This window comes from Crinia signifera, chromosome 1, assembly GCF_055691185.1.
Source record: "Crinia signifera chromosome 1, ASM5569118v1, whole genome shotgun sequence".
In the NCBI taxonomy this organism is placed as follows: Eukaryota; Metazoa; Chordata; class Amphibia; order Anura; family Myobatrachidae; genus Crinia; species Crinia signifera.
This window is the reverse complement of record NC_139217.1, coordinates 125,411,629-125,436,055: the sequence shown is the minus strand read 5'-3', so window position 1 is coordinate 125,436,055 and position 24,427 is coordinate 125,411,629. Positions and strand designations below refer to the sequence as shown.

General features: G+C 43.2%; 1 protein-coding gene across 3 annotated transcripts in view; it reads left to right on the top strand.

Moving 5' to 3' along the window:
• LOC146060135 (putative ATP-dependent RNA helicase DDX60) overlaps positions 1 to 24,427 on the top strand; it is a 215,099-nt gene that overhangs the window by 174,959 nt on the left and 15,713 nt on the right. For all 3 annotated transcript variants that reach the window (XM_083173076.1, XM_083173067.1, XM_083173058.1), the window contains 4 exons: positions 3,884 to 4,025; positions 9,160 to 9,281; positions 21,154 to 21,301; positions 23,852 to 23,994. In XM_083173076.1, coding sequence (XP_083029202.1) covers positions 3,884 to 4,025; positions 9,160 to 9,281; positions 21,154 to 21,301; positions 23,852 to 23,994 — 555 coding nt within the window. The remainder of the gene's footprint in view (positions 1 to 3,883; positions 4,026 to 9,159; positions 9,282 to 21,153; positions 21,302 to 23,851; positions 23,995 to 24,427) is intronic.

The following is a 24,427-nucleotide window of genomic DNA, read 5'->3' as shown; positions in this document are numbered from 1 at the left end:
AGACGCCTTTTCAGATGGCCACGGGTACTGGAAAGATATTGGGGCTCCACATACGCGTTTCTCCGCCTTGGAACTATATCAGCGGCTTCCTCAGATGAATCCCCATTCACACTAACGCTGTTTTTATAGCCGGCGTGTTCGCGGGCACTCGGTACCTGTTACTTCCGCGATTTGCGTTCCACGCCTCGTTATCGCTGCCTCTATATATAGACAGCGGCGGCCATATTTGCAGACCGATTCAAGCCTCATTTTCAGTCCACCAATCATCAATCTGTTGGCAGCCATTTTTAACTTTTTAGCCAAGCCTCGTTTTGCCTCTATGCCTCGTATCCATACATATTTAGATCTGTGTGTCACTATAATTATATCCAATCTTGAACATTGAGATTCTCATTAGTCATTACGACTTCCGCCCTCTTCCAATCCCGATCTCCATCTTTGAAAAGGGCATTGCCTCACTCGTATAGCCAATACCTCATATGCCTATTTTATTATTTTGTTTATTCTTCTATTACTTTGCCTCAGGACTCGCTACAGTTTCACACATATATTTAGACATATAATGACAAGATTTATACCATGAAATTACATATATTAAAAAAGACAAAAAATTCATTTTTTCACCTTTAAAAAATACATAGATAAAAATACATATATAAAAAAACAAAACAAAAGTTCATTCATTGATTTAAGTGTATGGTGCCACTTTGCCCAATTATGCCCACAATATCCATACCCCCTACACCTATAGATTTGTTTCGCAACCCACCGCCATCCAAACAATTATCAGTTTGAATCAGAATTTATTTTTTAATCCTACTTTCATTTCTTGATTGTACTTCTATGTACACATATTTTTTTCACGATTTATTAAGTAAATTGTACACTATAACGTGACAAATCTTCATCTAAAGTCTTATTCTTCAACTTCTTACATTCATAACATTCAAACAAATGCATGCAGCGCTCATGCCCATCGACCAAACATTATCTATGAACCAAAAGAGTCTGGGAAACCCTTAAGGCAGGGCAGTGCCTGATATCCTACTGACTAACAGGGTGAGTGCAGTGTACCCACTTTGTATTGATCAATGGGTGCATTGGCCAGGACAAAGATTTCTCAGTGCAACTGGCCGGGGAGCACAGTGACAGGCTGGAGGACTGGAGAGACGGATATGGGGAACAAAGTAGAAACGGTACATTAGGTACAGTTTTTGTTTGCCGGTACAGACTGTTAAATAAACTGCTAATTATTTTTTATGTGTTCTGTGTGTTTGTGTGTGTTGTACTGTTTTTGTGTGTGTGTGTGTTGTAGTGTATGTGGTTGTGTGTGTTGTATTGTATGTATCTGTCCAATGCGTAAGTGTGTGAGGTGTGCTACGTATATACAGTATGTGTGTGTTGTGTCGTTGTGTATCTGTGCAATGTTTAAGTGTGTTGTACTGTTTTTTGGGTGTATGTGGTGAATGTGGGTGTGTGTTGTGCTGTTAGAGGTATGTTATGTGTGTGTGTTGTGTGTATCTGCCCTATGTGTAAGTGCGTAAGGTGTGCTATGTATAAATATGTGTGTGTGTGTGTGTGTGTGTAGTGTGCTGTGTGTATCTGTGCAATGTTTAAGTGGGTGTGTTCTGTGTATTGTACTGTTTTTGGGTGTGTGTTGTAGCGAATGTGGGTGTGTGTTGTACTGTGAGTGTTGTGTGTATCTGCCGAATGTGTAAGTTTGTGAGGTGTGCTACGTATATATGTGTGTGTAGTGTGCTGTGCGTATCCTGGCAATGTTTAAGTGTGTGTGTTCTGTGTGTTGTACTGGTTTGGGGTGTGTTGTAGTGTGTATGGATTTGTATTGTACTGCATGTGGTGTGTTGTGTGTGTGTATCTGTCCAATGTGTAGGTGTGTGAGGTGCTCTACGTGTAAATGTGTGTGTTGTGTGCTATGTGTGTGTACAATGTTTGTGTGTGTTATGTGTGGTCTATGTATATCCTCAATTATTTCCTAATTGTTTAAAGCCTTCACCATAATATTAGAATGTGTCATTCATACTCAATGACAGCAATGAATCAGGTGTGGAGTTGTTCCTTCGCAACAGTTTCCCAGATCGTCGATCTTTTCCCCAGAACATCAATGAAGGAAAATTAAAACTTGGTGGTTTTTTTTAATTTCTAAGTGAAATTTCCCAAAAACGGCTTCGAGGTGCACACCACCGGGTCCAGAGGTATCTTGTTGCTGAATTTGGTGTCTCTAAGTGCCACGGTGTGTTGGCAATGCAACGGACACGCACACACACACACACACACACACACACGCACGCACACAGACTCTTCAACTTATTATATAGAATACCAGAGACTCTTTGCTATTATTATTATTTCATCTATTCAAGAAGTATTGATGCCAGTTATATTATTCTTTGTATGATTTAATTTATTAAACCTGCTCATTTTAACCCAACTCCTGCTGGTCCCGCCTCTTTTCCTGAGAACCGCACGACACCATCAGAACCCATAATCGTTACAAAAGGGTTACCCAGAATATCTCCTTGAAGATTCTAAATGAAAAATTGGGGAGATAAATACAGTAGGTCTGAACTACCAAAGGAAAAAACTAAAGAGAAAAAAGAAAATACCTTTACAGAATGGGCCTTTTTTTTTCAAAATATGGTGCACACCATAAGAAGGTGGAATCCATTTTTAGAAAAAAAATGGAAAATTTTAAGAGATGACCCGGTTTTAGGAAGTGTGATGCCAGAAAAACCCAGATTTATATATAGGCGAGCGCCTTCACTAAAAAATGTTCTGGTAACTAGTGCACTCAAAGAAAAGTCTATTAGTAGTGATAGGAATCGTGGATTTCATAGATGTGGATCATGTCTGATGTGCAGAAGCACCAGCAGTGAACCATATGAGAGGAAAATTACCAACTTTGAAGTTAAAGGGAAAACATACAAAATCCACGATTTCATTACTTGTCATTCGAGGAATGTTAATGATCTTTTAGAGTGTAAGTGTGAACAAATATATATAGGTAAAACAACCAGGAACCTAAAACTGAGATCCGCAAAACACATTTATAATATAAGGAAAGGTCTGGCGACACATCCACTGTCGGACCATTTCCTTAAAAAACTCTTGTCTCCTGGTATAGGGACGGTCAATACCGGAATACGAAGTATGGTTTAGTTTCAAAAGGTTTTAGGAGACAGAAGTCAGGGAAATCTTCAATTTGCCCTCAATCAAAATGGCACCAGAGAGTGAAAATATACTATATCAGTGCCAGTAATATTAAAGCCGTGACCGGAAGTTGAAAACCCAGAAGCGGAAGTGACGTGGACCGCAAACTGGAAGTGAGCGTGTGGAACGCACGCAACTTCAGGTCCGTGATTTGGCTGGAATCACGCCATTTTGGGGAGGAGTGGCCAGTGTTTAGGGGGGAATAAATATGGATACCTAGACAGCAATCTTTCATCCTAGCCTGATGAAGGAGAAATAAATCTCCGAAACGCATTGCTAATTAAAGGAAGATTGTGGACATATGCACTGAAAGCACGGACACTTTACTTGCACCTGCACTTTTGTGGAACCAAACTCTCTGCGGTGGCGCCAGGTTTCACAGCTCGGCACCTGCACCTTTGCCTTTGCCTCCAACGAGAGCAGCTCCATCTGTATACAGCAATATTAGTAAATTTCCCCCTTAGTCTGTTAGATTAAATCATTTTATGAATATAGGTTTTAAAAAAATAATTTGTAATATATTTTAATATGGGGCTCTCTGTGTAAAAAAAATAAACACACAGGAATTCTGACATGTTTTATATGGATATAGTGCTACAATACAGTACAGATTTTTTGTGTTAAACTCGGTTTATTATAATATTGTCTCTTTTAGGGTTACTTGGATGAAGACTGCAATCCTACTTCATTTACTGGATTTGTTACCCATTTGCATTACCATGAGCCATCCAATTTGGTGTTTGTTAGCTTTCTAGAGAAAGGCTTATTTCACCAGCTTTGCAAGCCAAGCTCTAAAGGTACAATGTACATTACAACCTGTATACTGAACATGTAAGAATTCCAGCATGGGACAGCTAAACAGAAGTGTAGTAAATGTAGTGTATTGTATATGATGCTTTTATAAGTAATAAATATGTAGCCAGAAAGAGTAGAGAATTCAACACCAGCTATACCATTAATTAAAATTAATGACTCTGCAAGTCCAGTGACTTTTTTTTGCAATAATTATGAAAACAATGCAATGTAATAAAATGTATTATTATGGTAGCTTTTACTTATTAAGTACTGTATGCAGCACCAAACATAAAGTAAAAATAATAAAAACACATTGTTACTATAAACTACTATAGTAGCCATAGCTCAGTGGCAAATGCAGGATATTCAGAGGGGGGGTTTCCAAATGTAATCCAAAATCTCCCACTCTGCAGCACATTGGAGTAAATAGGTCTTTATAGACTGGATACTGTATGGAATACAGTATTAATATTTAACAGTAGAGATGGTCTATAATATAGGCCAGTGATGTTTAACCTTGTCACTCCAGCTGTTGTTGAACAGCATCCCCGCATGCCCTGCTACAGTTTTGCTATTTGGCCATGCCAAAACTGATGCAGGGCATGCAGGGATGTGTAGTTCAACAACAGCTGGAGTGTCAAGGTTAGCAATCACTGGTATAGACTGTTTCAACCTTTAAATAAGATAAGTGCTCAGGAAATGGTTAAACATGTAATAAGTAAATACACAAATATAATAGAACCAGTGTTTCACTTTCTAAGCTCACAATCTCCCACTTCATGGTAAGGCTCCTGTCTCTTCCTCCTGGCAGCTTCTCCCAGGTCCATTGTGATGTTTAAGGGCTCAGATCCACACATACAGTAAAGGTGGTAGAAGAAGCTGGAACACTAGGCATGTGCAGCAGCTCTGCTCTGTCCCTTACACTGCATGATGTGGTGGCAGCTCTATTGATCATATTATATACCAGTGCTATTGTTGTCTTAATAAAAGAAACTTGTAAAGAAGAGGAGGGGAGGTTTCTGGGGAACCAGAAATGCCACCTGCGTTTGCCTATGTAGCTAATTGCACCTACTGTAGGTTGCAGTTGGATTTAAATGAAACACAAAGCAGTTATGGCACAGTGGTAAATAGGGTTCTCCTAGTTCTATAAATCCTCTGTTATGGTGGAAAATAAATACAAAAGAGAAAAAAATAACGAATTATACTTATCAATAATTCCATTTCTTCTTAGACACCCCATTGCAGCCAAGACTGTGGGTTTAGCTTCCTCTCTCCTAGTTAGACAGGAAAAAGCTTTGGGATCGCCCACTCTGGGTATATTGTATATCCTCGCTCCTCCCCTCTCAGATTGTATTTCGAATGTCTCCCTCCTAGTTTTCTATAATGCCAACATAGGGCAGAAACTGGTGGCTGCCATGGGGTGTCTAAGAAGAAATGGAGTTATCATTGACAGCCAAGACTGTGGGACATACCCAAGCAAACAACGTAAGGACAAGATTCATGCAATAACTTTATTTTTTTAAGAGCACCATGCAAGACAAAGTCCCCAAAGTGGGCACCAGATACATCCAGAGCATAATGACTGGTGAAGGTGTGAATAGATGACCAGGTAGCTGCATCGCAGATGTCCTTCATAGAAGCCTTAGCCTTCCTGGCACACGAGGTAGCCAATGCCCTAGTTGAGTCTGCTGTAATAATGACCGGAACATCATGACCTTGCTGCTGGTAAACAAATGTAATGAGGTCTCAGATCCACTTGCCAATAGTCTGCTTCTCAGGAGCGAGTCCCTTGCTGGGCCCTTCCAGAATGACAAAAACATTGTGTCAACTTTCTGATGTCTTTCATCCTCTTCATATTTGTAGTAATACCTCTGCCCAAGTCCAGGGTTTGCCAGCCTTCTTTCTCCTCAGTCTTGGTATGCAGATAAAACATTGACAGTACAATCTCCTGGTTAGATGACAGCCCGAAACTACCTTAGGCAAGAAGTCAGACTGTGTCCTTAAGAACACTCTATCCGGAAATATGCTCAAATATTGCTCCTCTATCCACAGAGCCTGGATTTTACTGATGCTTCTAGCTGAAGTTACTGCCACCAAAATGTCAACTTACAGGTCAGGAACTTAAGGGTTGCCTCTGCCAGAGGTTCAAAAAGATGTTTCAAAAGGGAGCACAAAGTTCAAAACCCACAGAGCCACCAAAGATCTCACGGGTGGATCTACAAAACTGGATCATGAACTTGTCCTCCACTAACCTTCTGTTAAGTAGAATACTCAGAGCCACAAGTTGAACCTTCATTATGGCCCATATGAAACCCATCGCACAATAACTGAAGAATTTGTGCGGTAGGGATGATCTCTAGATCCCTGGATGACATTCTTCATTGCATAAACTATCTCCACACTCTGTAATATGCTAGAAAAGAGGCCTCTTTCCTAGCTCTCAGCAACATGGAAATCACCTGCTCTGACAATCCCTGCTATCTCCGCAACTGCCTCACAACCTCTATGCCTTCAAGCATAATCCTGCTGCACTGGTATGACAAACTGCCCCCTGATGTAAAAGATCCTGCCTGATTGTCAGTGTCCAGGGCTCCTGTATTGCCATCCTCAAAGCGGTCACATACCAAGACTGCCTTGGCCAGAAGGGCAGAATGGCAATGGCTTCCGTTCGAAGACATGCTAGTCGGAAGTTCCATTGGACTGAGAATTTGTTCACTTCTGTCATCTGTGGCAGACAATATCTTGCGTAATATTTCTTCATGTTCCTGTTGTTGTTAGTTATCATTATATCCTGCAGCCTAAAAAAGTCAGGTTTTCCTCTGCCCAGGACATGATCTTTCTTGTGTTAATAAGGGTCCTGCTCCTTGTCCCCCCTTGGTAGTTCAGATGTGCTACAACCGAGACATTGTCACAAAATAGTCTAAGGTGAGAGTCCCTCACCTTCTCCTAAAAATGATACACTGCCCTCCAAACAGCTTCTGCCTCTGTTTGGATGACATCTGGCTTTCTTCCAGGGACAACATCCCCTGTATGGTGAATGGAGCCATTTGTGCTCTCCAAACGGTCTTGCTCAAGTCTGTAGTCATCACTAGATAACAGGGCAGCTCCAACTAGGATGCCCTGTTCTTCAGCTTCCTGCTTGTCCATAAACTTTGCGATGCTCTGACTTGAGGATTCAGCAGGACGACAGCGTGTCTGCTGGTCCTTGCACTTACATACGGGAGAAGACATCACTGAAGCCTCCTTAGCCTCCATTGTGACCAAGGAACTATTCTGATCACAAACAACATCAGTTCGAGCAACAGCAGGCCAAATCCCAGAGAGGTACTTCTCTGTGCCATTAACGAGTGAGCCGAGCTGCAAATTTTTGTACACCTCTCCATGGACAGAAGGACAAAACTGGATATTCTGAGTTGGCTGAATCTGATTCTTTTCCAGATTTATGACCCATCCATGTACCTGGAGGAAGTCGATGATGATGCCTAGATCTCTTCTCAGCTCCTGTTATGAGCTCCCTGCGACCAGAATATCGTTCAGGTATGGCCAACCTGAATCCGACGTTCTCTTAACAGAGCGATTAAGGTGACCAAAATCTTTTGTAAAACTCTCTCCGAGAGGTGGCGAGATTGAAAGGAAGACATTAAAACTGGAAGCCAAATCCTAGAATGTAGAACCTGTCTTCCTAATGGACTGGGATGTGGTAAAACACATCCTTCAGATCCAAAGATACCAGGAAATCACCCTTTCTGACTCCCAAAAGGATGGTTCTTAACTATTCCATCTGGAATTTCCTTGTTCTGATGAATTCAAAGTCCTAAGATACAGAATTAATCTGAAACCTTCTGAACACTTCTTCACCAGGAACAAACTTAAAAAAACCTGTATTCCACTGTCTTCTTGGAACTGGCTCTATCACCTTAATGGCTAACAATTGGCTCAAAAGCTCCAACAAAGCTTTCCTTTCTGCTTCTCCTAACAGCCACTGAGACTGCAGCAGCCTGTCCCTCGCCAGGGATTGAAGAAACTCTATGATGTTACCCTGTTGGACAATGCTGATTAATCAAACAAAAGAGTACAGATGTTCCTTCCAATGGCGCCCTAGTAGGAAGATTACGTCCCTGTTAATAAAGGGACGATCCTCTTCTTCGTAAAATATGGTAGTGTACAATACCCCACATTCCTTCTAATCAGAGAATGGGTCCTATTCTCCGCACAAATGGATAGACAATGTAGAGCACTTAGTCCCTTGAACCAGCAACCTTGGGCAAATTCAACTCCAGAAGCGATTCAGAGACATCGAAAAAATGAACAGAAAATGGTACATAGAATAATACCATTTATTTAAACATAAAATACACACACATGAACATGGGGTAGACAATGGCCAATTACCCAGATGTTGGAGAACTGAGAGTGAACTGAGTTCTCAAATGCGCATAGATAGGAGGTGAATACCCGGGATCAACCTCCACACTCAGGAAGTAGGGTAACAGGTCCAGAGTCCATCCACCAGTCCAGTAATTGGGCAGCAGGAGCTCCAAACGCGTTTTTGATCATCAACTATGATCTTCCTCATAGTTATTTGGCCCACAGTGTTAAAGCAATGATTGCTTTATTTCCACCACTTATAGCAAGAACAGGAAAATAAATACTTTTGAACTTACATTTAGGGGGAGATTTACTAGGTATGGGAGTTCTACTTCAGATGGGATGTTGCTATGGGCTACCAATGAGATACGATCTATTATCTTCTAGAAGGTGCTAAATATATAAGAAGTAGATTCTGATTGGTTGCCCATAGCAACATCCCATGTGAAATAGAACACCCAACTTAGTAAATTTCCCCCATAGTTTTCTTTGGATGGTAAGGACTCTCGCAGTATTGCTTCACAACCATAAAAATATGAAAAAGGAAAAAAAGTACAAACCATATTTAACTATAACTTCATTGATTTGTGAATTCTTACATGAACTTTCACTTGATTTTATCTATAATGCAGGAAAAAGTTTTAATAGGTCAAATAAATCTGCTTTAGATGCATCTGTATATATTCCATATTAGGATCTTATACATGTGAATATAGAATATTACTGTCACTTTAATCACAACAATTTTGTGTATTTTGTTACCTATAGATGGAAGAAGATTTTCCAAATCTGTTATGGAAGAACTGGTGTTGGTATTAGCAAATCTTTTTGGGAGACGCTTTATACCTCCAAACCGTTATACACCTGATCATAAGTTTTCCCAGTCAAAGGTAAGGAAAAGGCAAGGGCCTGTAACCTTGTTCCCTTGGGCAACACCGGGAAAGGTAATGTAATGTACTGATATTATTTTTTCACACCTATCATTCTATATTTACTAACTGAAAGGTTTAAAATCCCCGTGGGTCTGTAGCAATTTAATATTTTATTAAAAGCATAACATTTCTATTAGAGATGTGCAGGTTCTGATGTACTCTGATTTCAAAGCAGGATCTTATTGGCTATCAACTCTCATGTGATTTGAGATAGACAATAAGATTCTGCTTTGAAATCAGAGTATATCAGAACCTGTAGTATTATAGGGGATGCAAGGGAAGGGAAAGTGGTAACCCGCACACTATTGGTTTGAATCCTACTGATTTATGGGATTTTTAAGGCCGCCTATTTTTTAAATTGTCTGTGGCGGGGGTGCTATCCTGACAAGTTGGGTATAATCTTTAGAGAAGAAGAAAAATATTTGCGCTACGGATGCACACCTAAAAAAGAGGTGAATTTAAAAGTAAATACTTTATTAGGTTATCTTTTCAAAGATAAGGGGGAGTTGGATCCGTGTTCTTTTAATCTATAGGTTCACGGATGCTATCCCTCCTTATGGGTTGTGAAAATGTTAAGGGATTAAGATTTTGAGACACACATTGGACAAACATACATATAGGGCCTTATTCGAGTTCACTCTTTCTGACAAAATCCTTCTTAGATGGACAAAACCATGTGCCCTGCAGGTGGGGCAGGTGTTACTTGTGCAGAGAGAATTAGATTTGGGTGGGGTTTTACTTCAAAGTGAGATCTATATTGCAGTGTAAACATAAAGCAGCCAGTATTTACCCTGCACAGAAACAAAATAACTCACCCAAATCTGATTCTCTCTGCACATTTTACATCTGCCCCCTGCAGTGAACATGGTTTTGTCCATCTAAGAAGGATTTTGTCAGAAAGAGTGAACTAGAATAAGGCCCCTAGTGTGAAGTGCCACTGCACTTATAAAGAATAAGAAGAGTGTGTTTATAGATTAAAAATAGGCCTTTGGTGCTAAGTCTAATAGGTCACTGTTTGCCACACAGTATCAATCTGCCTGTATTTTTCTATGATTTAGGCGTGGGGAACCTTTTTTGTGCGAAGGGCCGTTTGTATGGGGAAAAAATCCTTCGGGGGCCATATGTAAAAATTTCTTTTAAAAATTGTCCTGCTGCAGCCGCCCCACGCTCTGGCGGTTGGCGCTGAATAGGACTGACAGTCCCCGGCTGCGAGAATTCCCCTGTTCTTGATTCCCAGCAAAGCTGCCAGGTGGGTAAGAGGGCCACTCAGACCGGCTATGGGGGCTGCATACGGCCCCCGGGCATGAGGTTCCCCACCCTGTTTCTAATGGGTGGCATGCATCTCACAGGAGTATCTATTGTATTATTCATACATTTAGATACTTTTCTATTAGATTTCTTGTTGCTGTTTATTTTGTAACAATTTTTACACAGTGTATGATATACATCAGGTTATAGTAACAGTATCGACTTAGTACAAAGGCCTATTGTTCCTGCCGACACACACTTTCACAACATGCTTTATCAAGGCACAAGCCGATTGTCTTTGCATTGGAATATTTATTGAATCCCATCCGCCAATCATTTGGCTGTTTGGGATCACATGGTCCGCTTTAGCCTATTGAGTCGGCTTCTGTATGCCCGGCTCTCTGAAGCTCCTTCCGCCAGTCTCCCGGCCTTTGGACCGGCGACTTGTGAGTCATATTAAAATGATTTCTCTCCGAGAGACTCACAAGTTGTATCTTTCAGATTTCAGGGCTCTGAACGGAATCAGTGTATTAGTTGAGGATTCGCAGTGTACATGCTTGTGGATACTGAATCTGCTGCAATGCTGAATCCAAAAGATTAATTACCAAGCGTGATTACACTATACCGAAAACGCAGTTTTAAAAATATTTCGATATACATAAAATAGCAACAAATAAAACGGCGATATAACAAATACAGAGTCCGGGGCTCCTAAGCATAGCCAGACACTTCCGGGTTGCAGCAAAGAAAAGCCGGGATTGGTCCAAATAGGTCATGTGACCGGTGGAATGATGTCAGACGCCGGTCACGTGCTCCAAATGCCGGGAGACTGGCGGAAGGAGCTTCAGAGAGCCGGGCATACAGAAGCGGACTCAATAGGCTAAAGCGGACCATGTGATCCCAAACAGCCAAATGATTGGCGGATGGGATTCAATAAATATTCCAATGCAAAGACAATCGGCTTGTGCCTTGATAAAGCATGTTGTGAAACACGTGTCGGCAGGAACAATAGGCCTTTGTTCTAAGTCGATACTGTTACTATAACCTGATGTAAATCATATAAACTGTATTAGCTCATATGTAACAATTTTGAGGGCAACGGTTCACAACTGAGATATACCTTCCCAAGGTAAGCAGAAATCCCTTCATTGGGAATAGCAATTAATTCTATCTAGACCAACTTGCTAAAGATAGAGACCATGTTATAAAAGGTTAAAAATATACATATAGATGTAATTCTGCTCACTGGCCACAGGAGGTCAGCAGACTACCACCAATTAAACCAGCTTTCAAACTATATATCAGAAGCCAGCATGAAAATGATATGCTGATCTCCCAGATTGTGTTAAGAGTGACCAGAATTAGTGAGATAGCCTGCAGAGACAAAAATCAGTACAATCAAGTAAATAACCTGCAGAGCAATAACAGCAGAAATCATATGTAACAAACCTAATTAAAATTTACATGGTTCTATTGCTACAGTATAAATAACAGCACCCACAGAAAATTCCAATAAAGTGTCACCCAAACGGTGTTCAATACCCTCCCAAGGGAAGGAAAAACCCCAATTGGGAATAGCTATTAACCATATCTAGAGGACAGCAATCAGCCATAACCCAGATAGAGTTTAATGCAATAAAAGGGTACAATATATATGCTAGTGAAACTGCGTTTTTTGGCCACAAGAAGTCAGTAGATTATCACTAATACAACATAAGGATTATCTCTTTCAATTTATTGCAAAGTAGCATAAAATCCTTTAGATAACCTGTAGAAATATAAGACAGTGGTAACAAAACCAGTGCAATAATACACAGCATAAAATATACAACAACCTAATTAAAATTCAACAACCACGCCGTGAGTGATCTCCATAACCAGAGAGATCTTGCATATATATCTTTCTGAATGCACATAAAAAATGTACACTGTGTAAAAATTGTTACAAAATAGACAGCAACTAGAAATCTAATAGAAAAGTATCTAAATGTATGAATAATACAATAGATACTCCTGTGAGCTGCATGCCACCCATTAGAAACAGTATATTACTCTAAATCATAGAGAAATACAGGCAGATTGATACTGTGTGGCAAACAGTGACCTAATAGACTTTTTAATTTATTTTTAATCTATAAACACACTCTTCTTATTCTTTATGTGCAGTGGCACTTTGTATGTTTGTCCAATGTGTGTCTCAAAATCTTAACCCCTTAAACATTTTCACAACCCATAACGAGGGATGCTAGTAACAGTTGATGGTTGCGCTCAAACCTAGATTTGCCGGCTGCTGTGTCGAGTGGGTCCCAACTCAGAGAATAGTATATAATGCTTGGTGACCAGCGCTCAGGCACTAACATAAATAAGGTGTAATATGCGGGTACTATGAACGTGCTGTGACAGATAAGTCTGTGAGCCAGTATTAAAAAGCAATGTTATTTATTGAAGCGGAGTACAAAAAATGACTGCACAGTTGTGATCTGTGTTGCAGCAGCTGTTGATAGCCGGGGCCGGGCTAAAGGACACAGCGTGCTGGTGGCACAGTCACCTGTATGAGAATGCACAGTCGGGTGGGGAGGGGGGGTGATGATGGGTGGGGGGCAAGTAGGGGGTCGGGGAAGAACAGTGCGGTAGTACTGGGTATGGGCGGTGCCCAGATAGTCCCGGACTGAATATGCAGGAGTGAAACAGCTGGATGCCCACAAGGGGAGAGTACAGTCCTGGGTCAAGGAAGGTAGCAGGGTGTCGTCGAAGGCTGGCGTCCCAAGCACCTCCGGCGGTGCACCGTGCACGTACCTGATACCCGCTTGATCTTCTCCCGTCTGGAGGGTCCTCGGCGATGTCCACGGCTTGGAGACTGTACCGGCGTCTGCTGCAGGGAAGGACGCCGGCTGTCGATCCACGCCGCTTCTACAGCAAACAGCCGCACTTCCGGGTTCTGCGGGGATCGCGTAATCGGAAGTGTGAGCTGGTTGGTGGAGCAGGGTGGGCTCGACTCCTGGATAGGAGGAGACTTAGAAGCTTGTCGGATGATGTAGGATGATGTTTGTATTGTGCGATCCAACGCGTTTCTGCCCTTGTGGGGCCTTTCTCAAGGATACATGGGGTTGCTGGTGAGCTTGGTTTATAGGGGTAGTTGGTCACTCCACCTTGGTGGGTGGTGGCCATAGGTTCCCGGGGCTGTCAATTAGAGTAGTTGTGTAGTCAGCTGATTGCACAGAGTTCTGTGTCAGTTTCTTCTCTGTGCAGCGAAAGTCTCAATGCATTTTGTGCATATATTAGTATAATGGTCATTCTCCCTATTGGAGATACATGTTCTGTTTAAGGTGATTAACCTATGGGTGATACCATATATCATCTAGAGACTGTTCCCAGATTGAAGTCTATATTCAGCCCTTTAGGTGCTAATGTCTGCAGTTGGAAAATCCAAAATAGTTCCCTTCTGGCAAGTTGTTGGGCAAAGTCCCCTCCCCTCCAATTTTTCTTTGGTGCTTCTATAATGGTGAATTCTAATCCCTTGGGATTGCAGTGATGTTTGGCTTTGAAATGTGAGGACACACTATGTTGATCGAAACCTCTTTTAATGTTCCTCACATGTTCATACAGTCTGGCACTTAAAGACCTCACGGTTCTACCCACATACTCCAGATTGCAGGGACATCTCAAAAGGTATATGACACCTGTAGTATTGCATGTGAAGTGTTCCCTATGTGCGAATGTCCTGACTATTGTTGTGGAGTGCCAGGTCATCTGTTTTTTGGTGGTTAAGTCTTTGCATGCCTTGCACCCTGAGCATCTCCCACAGTAAAAGAAGCCCTTACTGTCGGTCAGGGTCGTCTGTTTGATGGATGTGGGTTTTAAGTGATTTTTGGTCAGTTTTTGTTTCAAGTCTGGGGCTTTTCTGAAAACTACTGTCGATCTGTTTTGTACGTGCATGGTGAGGTCAGGGTCTTGGCATAGGATGTGCCAATGTCTGTTTAGAATTTTTTTGAGGGGGTCAGCTGCTTGGTTGTATTGGGTGATGAAGAGTATTTTATTGTTGTCTGTGGTTTTGTTTTTGTCTTTTACTGTCAGTGTCTCACTACGTTCCATTTTAAGTATGTCTTGTTGTGCTTTTGTAACTAATTCTGAGTCATAGTTCTTATCTAGGAATTGTTGTCGCATTTCTGTTGATTGTGATTCATAGTCAGATGTTTTGGAGCAGTTACGTCTTAACCTGTGAAATTGTCCTTTTGGTATGTTGCTGAGCCAGGGTTTGTAGTGTCCACTGTTGTATAAGATGTAACTGTTTACATCTACATTCTTTTTGTATGTTTTGGTATGTATTGTTACAAAATAGACAGCAACTAGAAATCTAATAGAAAAGTATCTAAATGTATAAATAATACAATAGATATTCCTGTGAGCTGCATGCCACCCATTAGAAACAGTATATTACTCTAAATCATAGAGAAATACAGGCAGATTGATACTGTGTGGCAAACAGTGACCTAATAGACTTTTTAATTTATTTTTAATCTATAAACACACTCTTCTTATTCTTTATGTGCAGTGGCACTTTGTATGTTTGTCCAATGTGTGTCTCAAAATCTTAACCCCTTAAACATTTTCACAACCCATAACGAGGGATAGCATCTGTGAATTTATAGATTAAAAGAACACGGATCCAACTCCCCCTTATCTTTTAAAAGAAAACCTAATAAAGTATTTACTTTTAAATTCACCTCTTTTTTTAGGTGTGCGACCATAGCGCAAATCTTTCTCTATAAATCAGAACCTGCACATCTCTAATTTCTATACAACATCTGTTTGTTTTGTTCATTACAGTTGTTATCGACACATGATGTATTTGAACCCTTTATGTGTTTCGTCTAAAGAGAATTCAGCAGGGGTCAACTTTGGGTGCCAGAAAATGCCAGTTTTTAGTACCAGGTTACAAACGGATTTGATGACCTAATATTATTATAAGAGCATACATACAGTACCGTACAGACAGTATGTCGAAGAATGAATGATTACAAAGAATCCTTTTATGACTGGTTCTAGATACAGTATGTTTCCAGTATAATCTGTAGAATTAAATGATATAAATCCCATAAACATAGGGATGCAAACGAGGAGATCATGTACAAATAAAAAAGGGTTTTGAATACGGCCTTTATTCAGGTCTGATCGCAGTACAAATTTGTTTGGAAAATGAGCAAAACCATGTGCGCTGCAGGTGGGGCAGATGTAACATGTGCAGAGAGAGTTAGATTTGTGTAAGTTATTTTGTTTCTGTGCAGGGTAAGTACTGGCTGCATTATTTTTACACTGCAATTTAGATTTCAGTTTCAACACACCCCACCCAAATCTAACTCTCTCTGCACATGTTACATCTGCCCCACCTGCAGCGCACATGGTTTTGTCCATTTTACAAACAAATTTGTACTGCAATCAGATCTGAATAAGGGCCTACGTCATGTGTCAATAACATCTGTACAGACATGTTATGCTTTCAATAAAAATATTTTTTGTTATCATACTGTATGAATGTATAAACATCTATTTGTCAACCTGATGACCTTTGGTGATACTAGCGCTCTCTATTATTATTATAAATAAATATATATAAATCACTTGATAACCAGTTGATACCACTGTGGCTATATGCATCACCCATGTACAGTACATGTGTGGGGAACAATTGAATTAATATATGCATTGATTTAATCCAGTGGGACTCTCAAACTCTGTCCTCAGAACACCACACACAGTTCATGTTTTCCAGATGCACTCATTACAGACTGCCACATTTTAAAAGATCCACAGGTGGAGTTAATTATTTCACTTGATTCTGTGGGGAGACCTGCAAAACATGCACTGTGTGGAGTCCTGAGGACCGACTTTGAGAACCTGTGTTTTAAACTAATTAATGGGGCAGTACAGGAACCATCTAGCCCTATAACACCCAAATTTATGTGGAGACCACTGGTGGAATCCCGACAGTAGAGCATAGATTTCTGGAGGGGGGTAGGGCTACAGACAGGGGAGATAGATGGTAGCGAGAGGTAGGCAGGGCCGACAACAGAATTGTTGTGGCCCCATACACCAATATCTCTGAGGGCCCCCCACCCCCTCAAATGTTATCAACCCCCCATTGTTGGAACATAAACTGGACACACTGCAGCCTGCGTTCTTTCCCACTGACGTGCTCTCTCACCCTGCAACTTGTGCTCTATCACACTGGCACACTACAATACCCCTGCACTCTGAACTGTAACAACAACACGCTCCCTTAACCAGCACTATATTACACCGTCGCAATCCCTTAACCTGCGGCCTGCGTTCTATCACACTGACGCACTACTCTACCCCACGGCTTGCGCTCTCTATCACACTGACACACTCCCTCACCCTGCGACCTGCGCTATATCACACTGACGCGCTCCCTCACCCTGCAGCCTGTGCTATCTCACACTAATACCCCTTTCATACCAGCCTAATTTCCCGGGTTGGGCCTGCGAGAAACCCGCAACTAGCGCTGGTGTGTAAGGTTCCCAAAAATTGCCAGGATTCGAACCCTGCTATGGTTCAACCCGAGGACCTGGTCGGTGTGAAAGGGATAGGGGGAACTTACCCAGGTTACCGGTCCTTGGTGTGCTGTCAGGCCGGGGATCCACACAGGCAGCAGGCGCAAATGACAGGAAAGGCAGCGGATGAAGATGACGCAGTTCTCCGATGCCCTCAATGCCGCCAGAGAGCTGTGTCATCTGCACCCGTGGTCTGACCTGTCATCTGCACCCGCGGCCTGTGTGGATCCCCGGCCTGCACCGAGGACCAGTAACAGGGGTTAGTACCCGCTGCCATACCGCCTCCTGCCCTCCACCAGCATGCCTCTTCCCCACCTCCTGAAGGCCTCCTTTCCGCCCCCTGCACACACCAGAAAATGCAGGGACTTTTCTGGTGTGAAAGGGGCCAAGCCAGGAATGGCCCAGATTGGGCCATATTCCCGCTTGGGTCCCTGCATTTTCTTGTGTGAAAGGAGTACAACTCACTCCCTCACAATGCGGCCTGCATTCTATCACACTGACGTGCTCCTCAACCTTACGGCTTGTGCTTTCTATCACACTGACGCCCTATCACACATTGCGACTTGTGTTGTATCACACTGACGCACTCCCTCACCCTGCAGCCTGTGCTATATCACACTAACTCACTCCCCCACAATGCGGCCTGCGTTTTATCACACTGACGCGCTCCGCCACCTTACGGCTTGTGCTCTCTGTCACGCCGACGCACTCACTCACCCTGTGGCCTGAGCTATATGATAGTGTTGCAATCCCTCACCCTGCAGCCTGTGCTACATCACACTGATGAACTCCCTCACCCTGCAGCCTGCCCTATATGACACCAACTCACTCCCTCTCCCTGCAGCCTGCACTATGGGCCTTATTCTAGTTCACTCTTTCTGACAAAATCCTTCTTAGATGGACAAAACCATGTGCACTGCAGGTGGGGCAGATGTAAAATGTGCAGAGAGAATTATATTTGAGTGAGTTATTTTGTTTCTGTGCAGGGTAAATACTGGCTGCTTTATTTTTACACTGCAATATAGATCTTACTTTGAAGTAAAACCCCACCCAAATCTAATTCTCTCTGCACAAGTAACATCTGCCACACCTGCAGTGCACATGGTTTTGCCCATCTAAGAAGGATTTTGTCAGAAAGAGTGAACTAGAATAAGACCCTATATAACACTGACACACTCCCTCACCCTGTGGCCTGTGCTCTATCACACTGATACACTCCCTCAGCCCGTGGCTATGCTCTATCACACTAACGTGGTCCATAACCCTCCATACCCCTGCAGCCTAATCCTTACCTTTGTGTCCTGCATCCTAACCCATCCGTACACACACTAAGCACTTACTCTTACATTAGAAACACCCACATTCTTACTCTCTGGGTGGCCCTGGAATGGCAGCAACTTCTCTTCTCCCTCTTGGACAGGCTCAGCACAGCAGGAGCCTGAGTCCCGTGTAGCCCTTCCCCCTGCCGAGAACCGTGTAGCCCCGCCCCTTCAAGTCCTGTGTAGCTCTGCCCCCTTTTGTTTCTCGTGTGTGTGGTGGTGGGGGAGGGGGGGGGGTGGCAGAGCCAGGCTTTTGATCCGAGGCTGGCCGCCCGCTGGACATCTGAGCGAGGGGAGGGCAATTACTCTATTTAAATGTAATGAAACAGTTAAAAAGCATAAAAAATGGTTCCCTCCCCTCCATTCCCCTACAAGCATGACCAGCGAGGGTCAGTCAGTCCTGGATTCAGACATACAGGGAAAAATACAGGGTTCCCCTGTATTTAAAGGACCAGCATGGAACTCTTGGACCAGTATTGGTCTAAAAAAATATGGGGACGGTGAAAGTCATAGTGGACCCCTGTATTTTTAAAACCAGCACCAGGCTCCACTAGCAGGGGGGTAATGCCACACACAGGGGACACACTTACATTGGTCCCAGTAGTCACAGCATTAACCCTCTTAAATAGTGAGCCCAGGCAAGGGTTTTCCAGGGGAGTGGGGACCCTCCCAATAATGCTGCTTTCAGACCGCATAACTGGCTTTGACCCTGTATTTGGAAACGTTTCCAAAAACGGGTCTGCCAGATAAAACCCCTTTCACACCGCAGCACTTAAACGGTATATTACCGTTTAAGTGCCAATTTTTTGACACTGGCAGACCCGTTTTTGGAAACTTTCCAAATACAGGGTCAAAGCCAGTGCAGCCTTCAGCCCTCCCCTCCGTGCAGCTCCCCCCCCCTCGCGCGTGTCGACCGAGAGCATGTCGACGCCCCCCCGCGCATGTCGATGCCCCCCCACGCATGTCGACGCCCCCACCCCACCACCCCCCCCGCGTGTCGGCGCCCCCCCCCCCGTGTCGACTTACCCCGTGCCGGTACCTCCGTTGTGGATCCTGGCACTGCAGCTCAGTATGCTCGGAAAGCACTTATGAAAAAAGTGTCTTCCAGAAAATGGTTGCCCCATAGGAAACCCTGTTGAAAAATACTGTCTTTCGTATGGGGGCAGCCATTTTCTGAAAGACACTTTTTTCATAAGTGCTTTCCGAGCATACTGAGCTGCAGTGCCGGGAACCACAACAGAGATACCGGCACGGGGTAAGTCGACACGGGGGGGGGGGGGGCGTCGACACGCGGGGGGGCGTCGACACGCGCGGGGGGCGTCGACACGTGCGGGGGGGGGGGGGCTCCAGTGCTGTGAATACTTAATGAGCGCTCATTAAGTATTCACTGTGCTGAATTTAGGACCCAGCTCATTGGCTGGGTCCTAAATACCGTTTCAGAACCGATTTTGAGCCTAAAATACCGGTTCTGAAACGGGTAGGACCCTGCATTTTAACCGGTTAGAAAAAACGTTTTTTTCTAACCGGTTAAGTGGTCCTGCACCTTTCAGACCGCACACATTACCGTTTTAAAACGGTAAAAAAACGGCAATATACCGTTTTTAAAGTGCGGTCTGAAAGGGGCATAACAGGGTCACCCCACCTGGGCACTTAAAAGCCAGGGCTAAAGCCCAGTGTGATCTCTGGCAACCCTGGGCTGTGGGTGCCAAGATGATACCATGCTGGCACTTGTGGTTCTCCAAGTACCGGCATGTGAGGAAGGCTTGCTAGAATTTTGCTGGGCTGAAAATCTGCAGTTCACACACACACACACACACACACACACAGACCCATCAAACCTAATTTTACTGGGGTGGACAGCTTTCCGTAGCAGCAGTAATACCGGCATTTTTCTAGCCAAGCCCCCCCCCCCCCCGCCTTTTCCTCCCCTGACTGCCTGTCATGACTAATCAATCACCAAGTGTGCGTAGTGTGACTGTGACACGTGTTCAATGGCAAAAAAAAAACACTCCAATGTGGAGCAAATCATTTAACAACCTACATCAAACAAACAGTCAATAAATTCCATATGAATTAAGTGCATTTATGTGACCTTAAGCTTGTTTGAATGCACTCAGACCCTTTTAGTAAGTCCGCATTATTGGGTGTCTCTAGTGGCATAACCGATATAAGCTCTGTACATCAATATACACACAAGGCAATCTCACAAGGCAATCTCAAGTAGGACCGAAACCTCTCTGGTGTTTCATATAATAGCCCTTATGTATTTCAGCACAGAATTAAAGGTAGCCAGAAATGCATTATGCCACACCTGCTGACTTTCTGACTGCCCTGCCCCCCTTGACACTACAGGGGGTGCGACTTCATGGTATGTGGGCATTGGGGAGCATGATCATGTAATCTTATCTCCATCATGCTGCCCGCTCCCAGATTACTGGCATTATTGACCTGTACCAGATTACCGCCATTGTTTACTTGTACTATGTAAGTGGCGGGTGCGGAAGTGTACGGCAGCTGTCTGGCGTGAGCAGGCCCTGGGAGACTTGCCCTACTTTTGTGGGGGTGGGAGTGCCACCTGATTTTTAGGAGCCTCCCGGCCATTCTGGGAGGGGAGGCAAGTATGCGTTATGTATACGAATGTACTGGATAGAATGCATCTTATGCAATAATAACATATTTTGTATTGTCCAGGTCTTCCTTGAAAAACTTCCTGACGATTTTGCTGCAGCTGTTGGAGAATATAATAGAACAGTTATAACTGCATTTGGACATTTTATCCTTACGGCCTCCAAGTTGGCAGATATGGAAATGGAATACAAACTTCCACTTTCAAATATCAGTAAGTGCTCCTAATATATGTGTGTGATATCTGTCTACTAGTTTTCAAATTATTTTGTCTTTTCTATAAAAAAGAGTCTTCTGGAAAATGGTGTGTGTGTTGTAATATGATTAGTCATACTCTGGACCCGTTTACAGCTTGCCGATAGCCCATACCTCCTGAACCGTAGTGTCCCATAGGGGGTCAGGTGGCTGGGGGACACATTGGAACAGGGGTAAAGTATTAGGTCTCACTCAGCTTAGAACAGTGTTCTAAATCCTGTATCAGACCTGGAACCCATTGTTTAACTGATCTAAACCATGATTGTTAGACACTTTTTTTTCTAAAACTACTATAACATAGACGTTATTTATAATGGGCTATGGGGATAATACAGTACTTTCACAAAGAATATAACGTGCGGCAGGCGTGTGAGACACATGTGCATCCCATCATCGGCAAACGGATTGCTGCGGTGTGAAAGCAGCAAAGACAACTGCAGATCCATACTGTGACGCTGCTGTCCATGCATCTCATTACGTTACACTGGTTAAACACAGATTTGTGCTACAGTGGGAATGTCATACAGTACGAGCAGGCCAGACTTGAGCTCCAAGGCATTAACAAAATGGCTACCGGGTGCCAGACAGGGCTTCATGGGAGCTCACAACTATGGAGCTAGCAATGGTATAGGTTCCTCTTATGTAAGGGTACTGCTGTATGTGCATTTCATTACCCTTCACTGGTTAAAAACAGAATTACGCTACAGTATTATTGACTTACAGTATGAGCAGACCAGACTCAAGCATTGAGTAGGTAAACAAAATGGCGACTCTGATTCACCCAGGGCTTCATGGGAGCCTACATCTATGGAGCTATCTACAGCATAGGTTACACTTGTGTAAGGGCACTGCTGTACCTGCATATCATAATGCTACACTGGTTAAACACAGAATTACACTACAGTAAGAATGTTATACAGTATGAGCAGGCCAGATGCGTGCACCGAATGGGTTAACAAAATGGCTTCTGAGCATGAACCAGGGCTTCGTGGAAGCCCCATCTATGGAGCGAGCAATGGCATAGGTTTTACATGTCTAAGGGGAATGCTGAAGGTCTGTCTCATTATGCTAGTTAACAAACAGGGGTTGCTGACAAAGGCACTGACGCTCAGAAGCAGAACTCTGGGAGGCAATGGAGTCATCTGCCGCCGGGCTCCTGCTCCCAAAGGGGCACCTCTCCCTGGAAGTTTAAATCAGTTATTTAAAAGCCAACGATATTGCTTCTGTGGCTGAGTTCTGAAATATATATATACATGTTCTATCTATCGATCGATCGATCTATCTATCTATATGCTGAACAGAATATATATATTTTATATAAGGTTATATAGGGTTGTGTGTATGTATGTATGTATGTGTGTGTGTGTGAGGAAGCCGCTGACGTTTGAAGGCGGAGAATCGCGTAGAGGGCGACAGGGACATCTGGTGGCTACTGGAGACAAGCCTGAGGGGAGACATACATCGCATAAAGGACCGCAGTGAACTGCTGAAATATTGGTCGCTACAACTCCCAGGCATCAGAGCCGGATCCCCACGTGTCAGCAACTCAAATATCGCAAATGTGAGTTTCAAACCACTATTACATGTGCACATGAGTGGGGGACATTTAATCTCTAACAAAGTGTGGAAGTGATTTAATATCATACTAAAACCGGTTCACTAATGGACTAACAAGATAGATTAAGATACCATCCATACTAACAAAGTTGAAAAAAGAAAGAGCATTAATTGTTACATGTGTGTCTGTCTTGTATGTCTAAGTGGCCACCCAGCATTTTTGATTGTAATGTAATAAGTTTTGATTTTATTTATATGTTTTAATAAATGTTGTACTATTTTGCAAAGCGCAGCCCCTATTCTTCTTTTTTTCCTATTCTACATATTTGGAAGGGGTTTGGTAATCCCCCTTCATTGGGAGCTGCTGCAGTGCTAAATAGTCAATCAGCGCTCAAACATTTCTTCTTTTGTGTGTGTGTGTGTGTGTATATCTTGCCTCCGGGCAACTGGAACGAACTTACGCCACTGCTGACGCTGCAATGATCAACCCACAGCTCTGTTCCCCTACCTGCACAGCTGTCCACGTTTGGGCGCACCAGCTGTGCAACAGGGAGATGAGCACCTGTCAGGAGCTGACCCACCTGAGCCAGGAATGCTCACCGTCACCTCCCTGCAGTCTGGCAATGGTACCCTGGCTGCAGAGGAACCCAGAAGCCTCTGCAAGCTGGCCGGACAATTGGAGGGGACCCCACCTGCGGTTGCTTGCCACTTACTAAGTAGCACTTTGCTTACTGAGTAGCACAAACAGCTTTTCTTGTACTGTGACGGCTACAGCTATAAGAGATAGGTGTCCTAGAGACTCTAGTCTGGTACCAAATGAAAGAGGAGACTCTTGGCTTTCAGGGCAGACTGGCTACTTTTGGGGTTGACCTATCGCCTTTCTATTTAAACACTGCCTATCTTTCACTAATATTCATTTTAACATGAGTTTGTAATACAATATCACAATCAGATTTTTCAGGTAAAGAGTGCATGAGTTCAGGGCTGGTGGACCATCTGATGTCTTGCACTGAAGGAAGAAGTGCTATCTCCCCCTTTGCCTGTCTGTCAGGAAATACTGATCATGACCTCATGACTGTAGCAAGTGTGAGCAACGTAAGTGTAAGATATTGTATGACACCAAAGAACATGTAAGTGAACTCCAAGTGAGGCATTTGCAGTATGTTGGTCCTATATCTCTTCCATTTAGCATTTGTATTCTGCATATTGAATGCACTAATGCTCAGCTACAGAAGTCTGAGTATGGGTGATTGGGTCAACCAAATTTGGGTTGACCACTGAAGGTCGACAGGACTTAAGTAGACACCTGAAATAGGTCGAAACGGCTAAGGTCAATAGGGCTGGAAGGTCGATACAAACATTAGGTCGACAATGGGAAGGTCGACATTCAAAAGATCAATGTGAGTTTTCAGGTTTTTTGTCCCGAATGTTGACATAGTACCACCTGTACATATATCGGCTCAAATAACTGTGAAAAACTCATGTCGATCTTTTTATTGTCAACCTAATGCTTGTGTTGACCTTACAA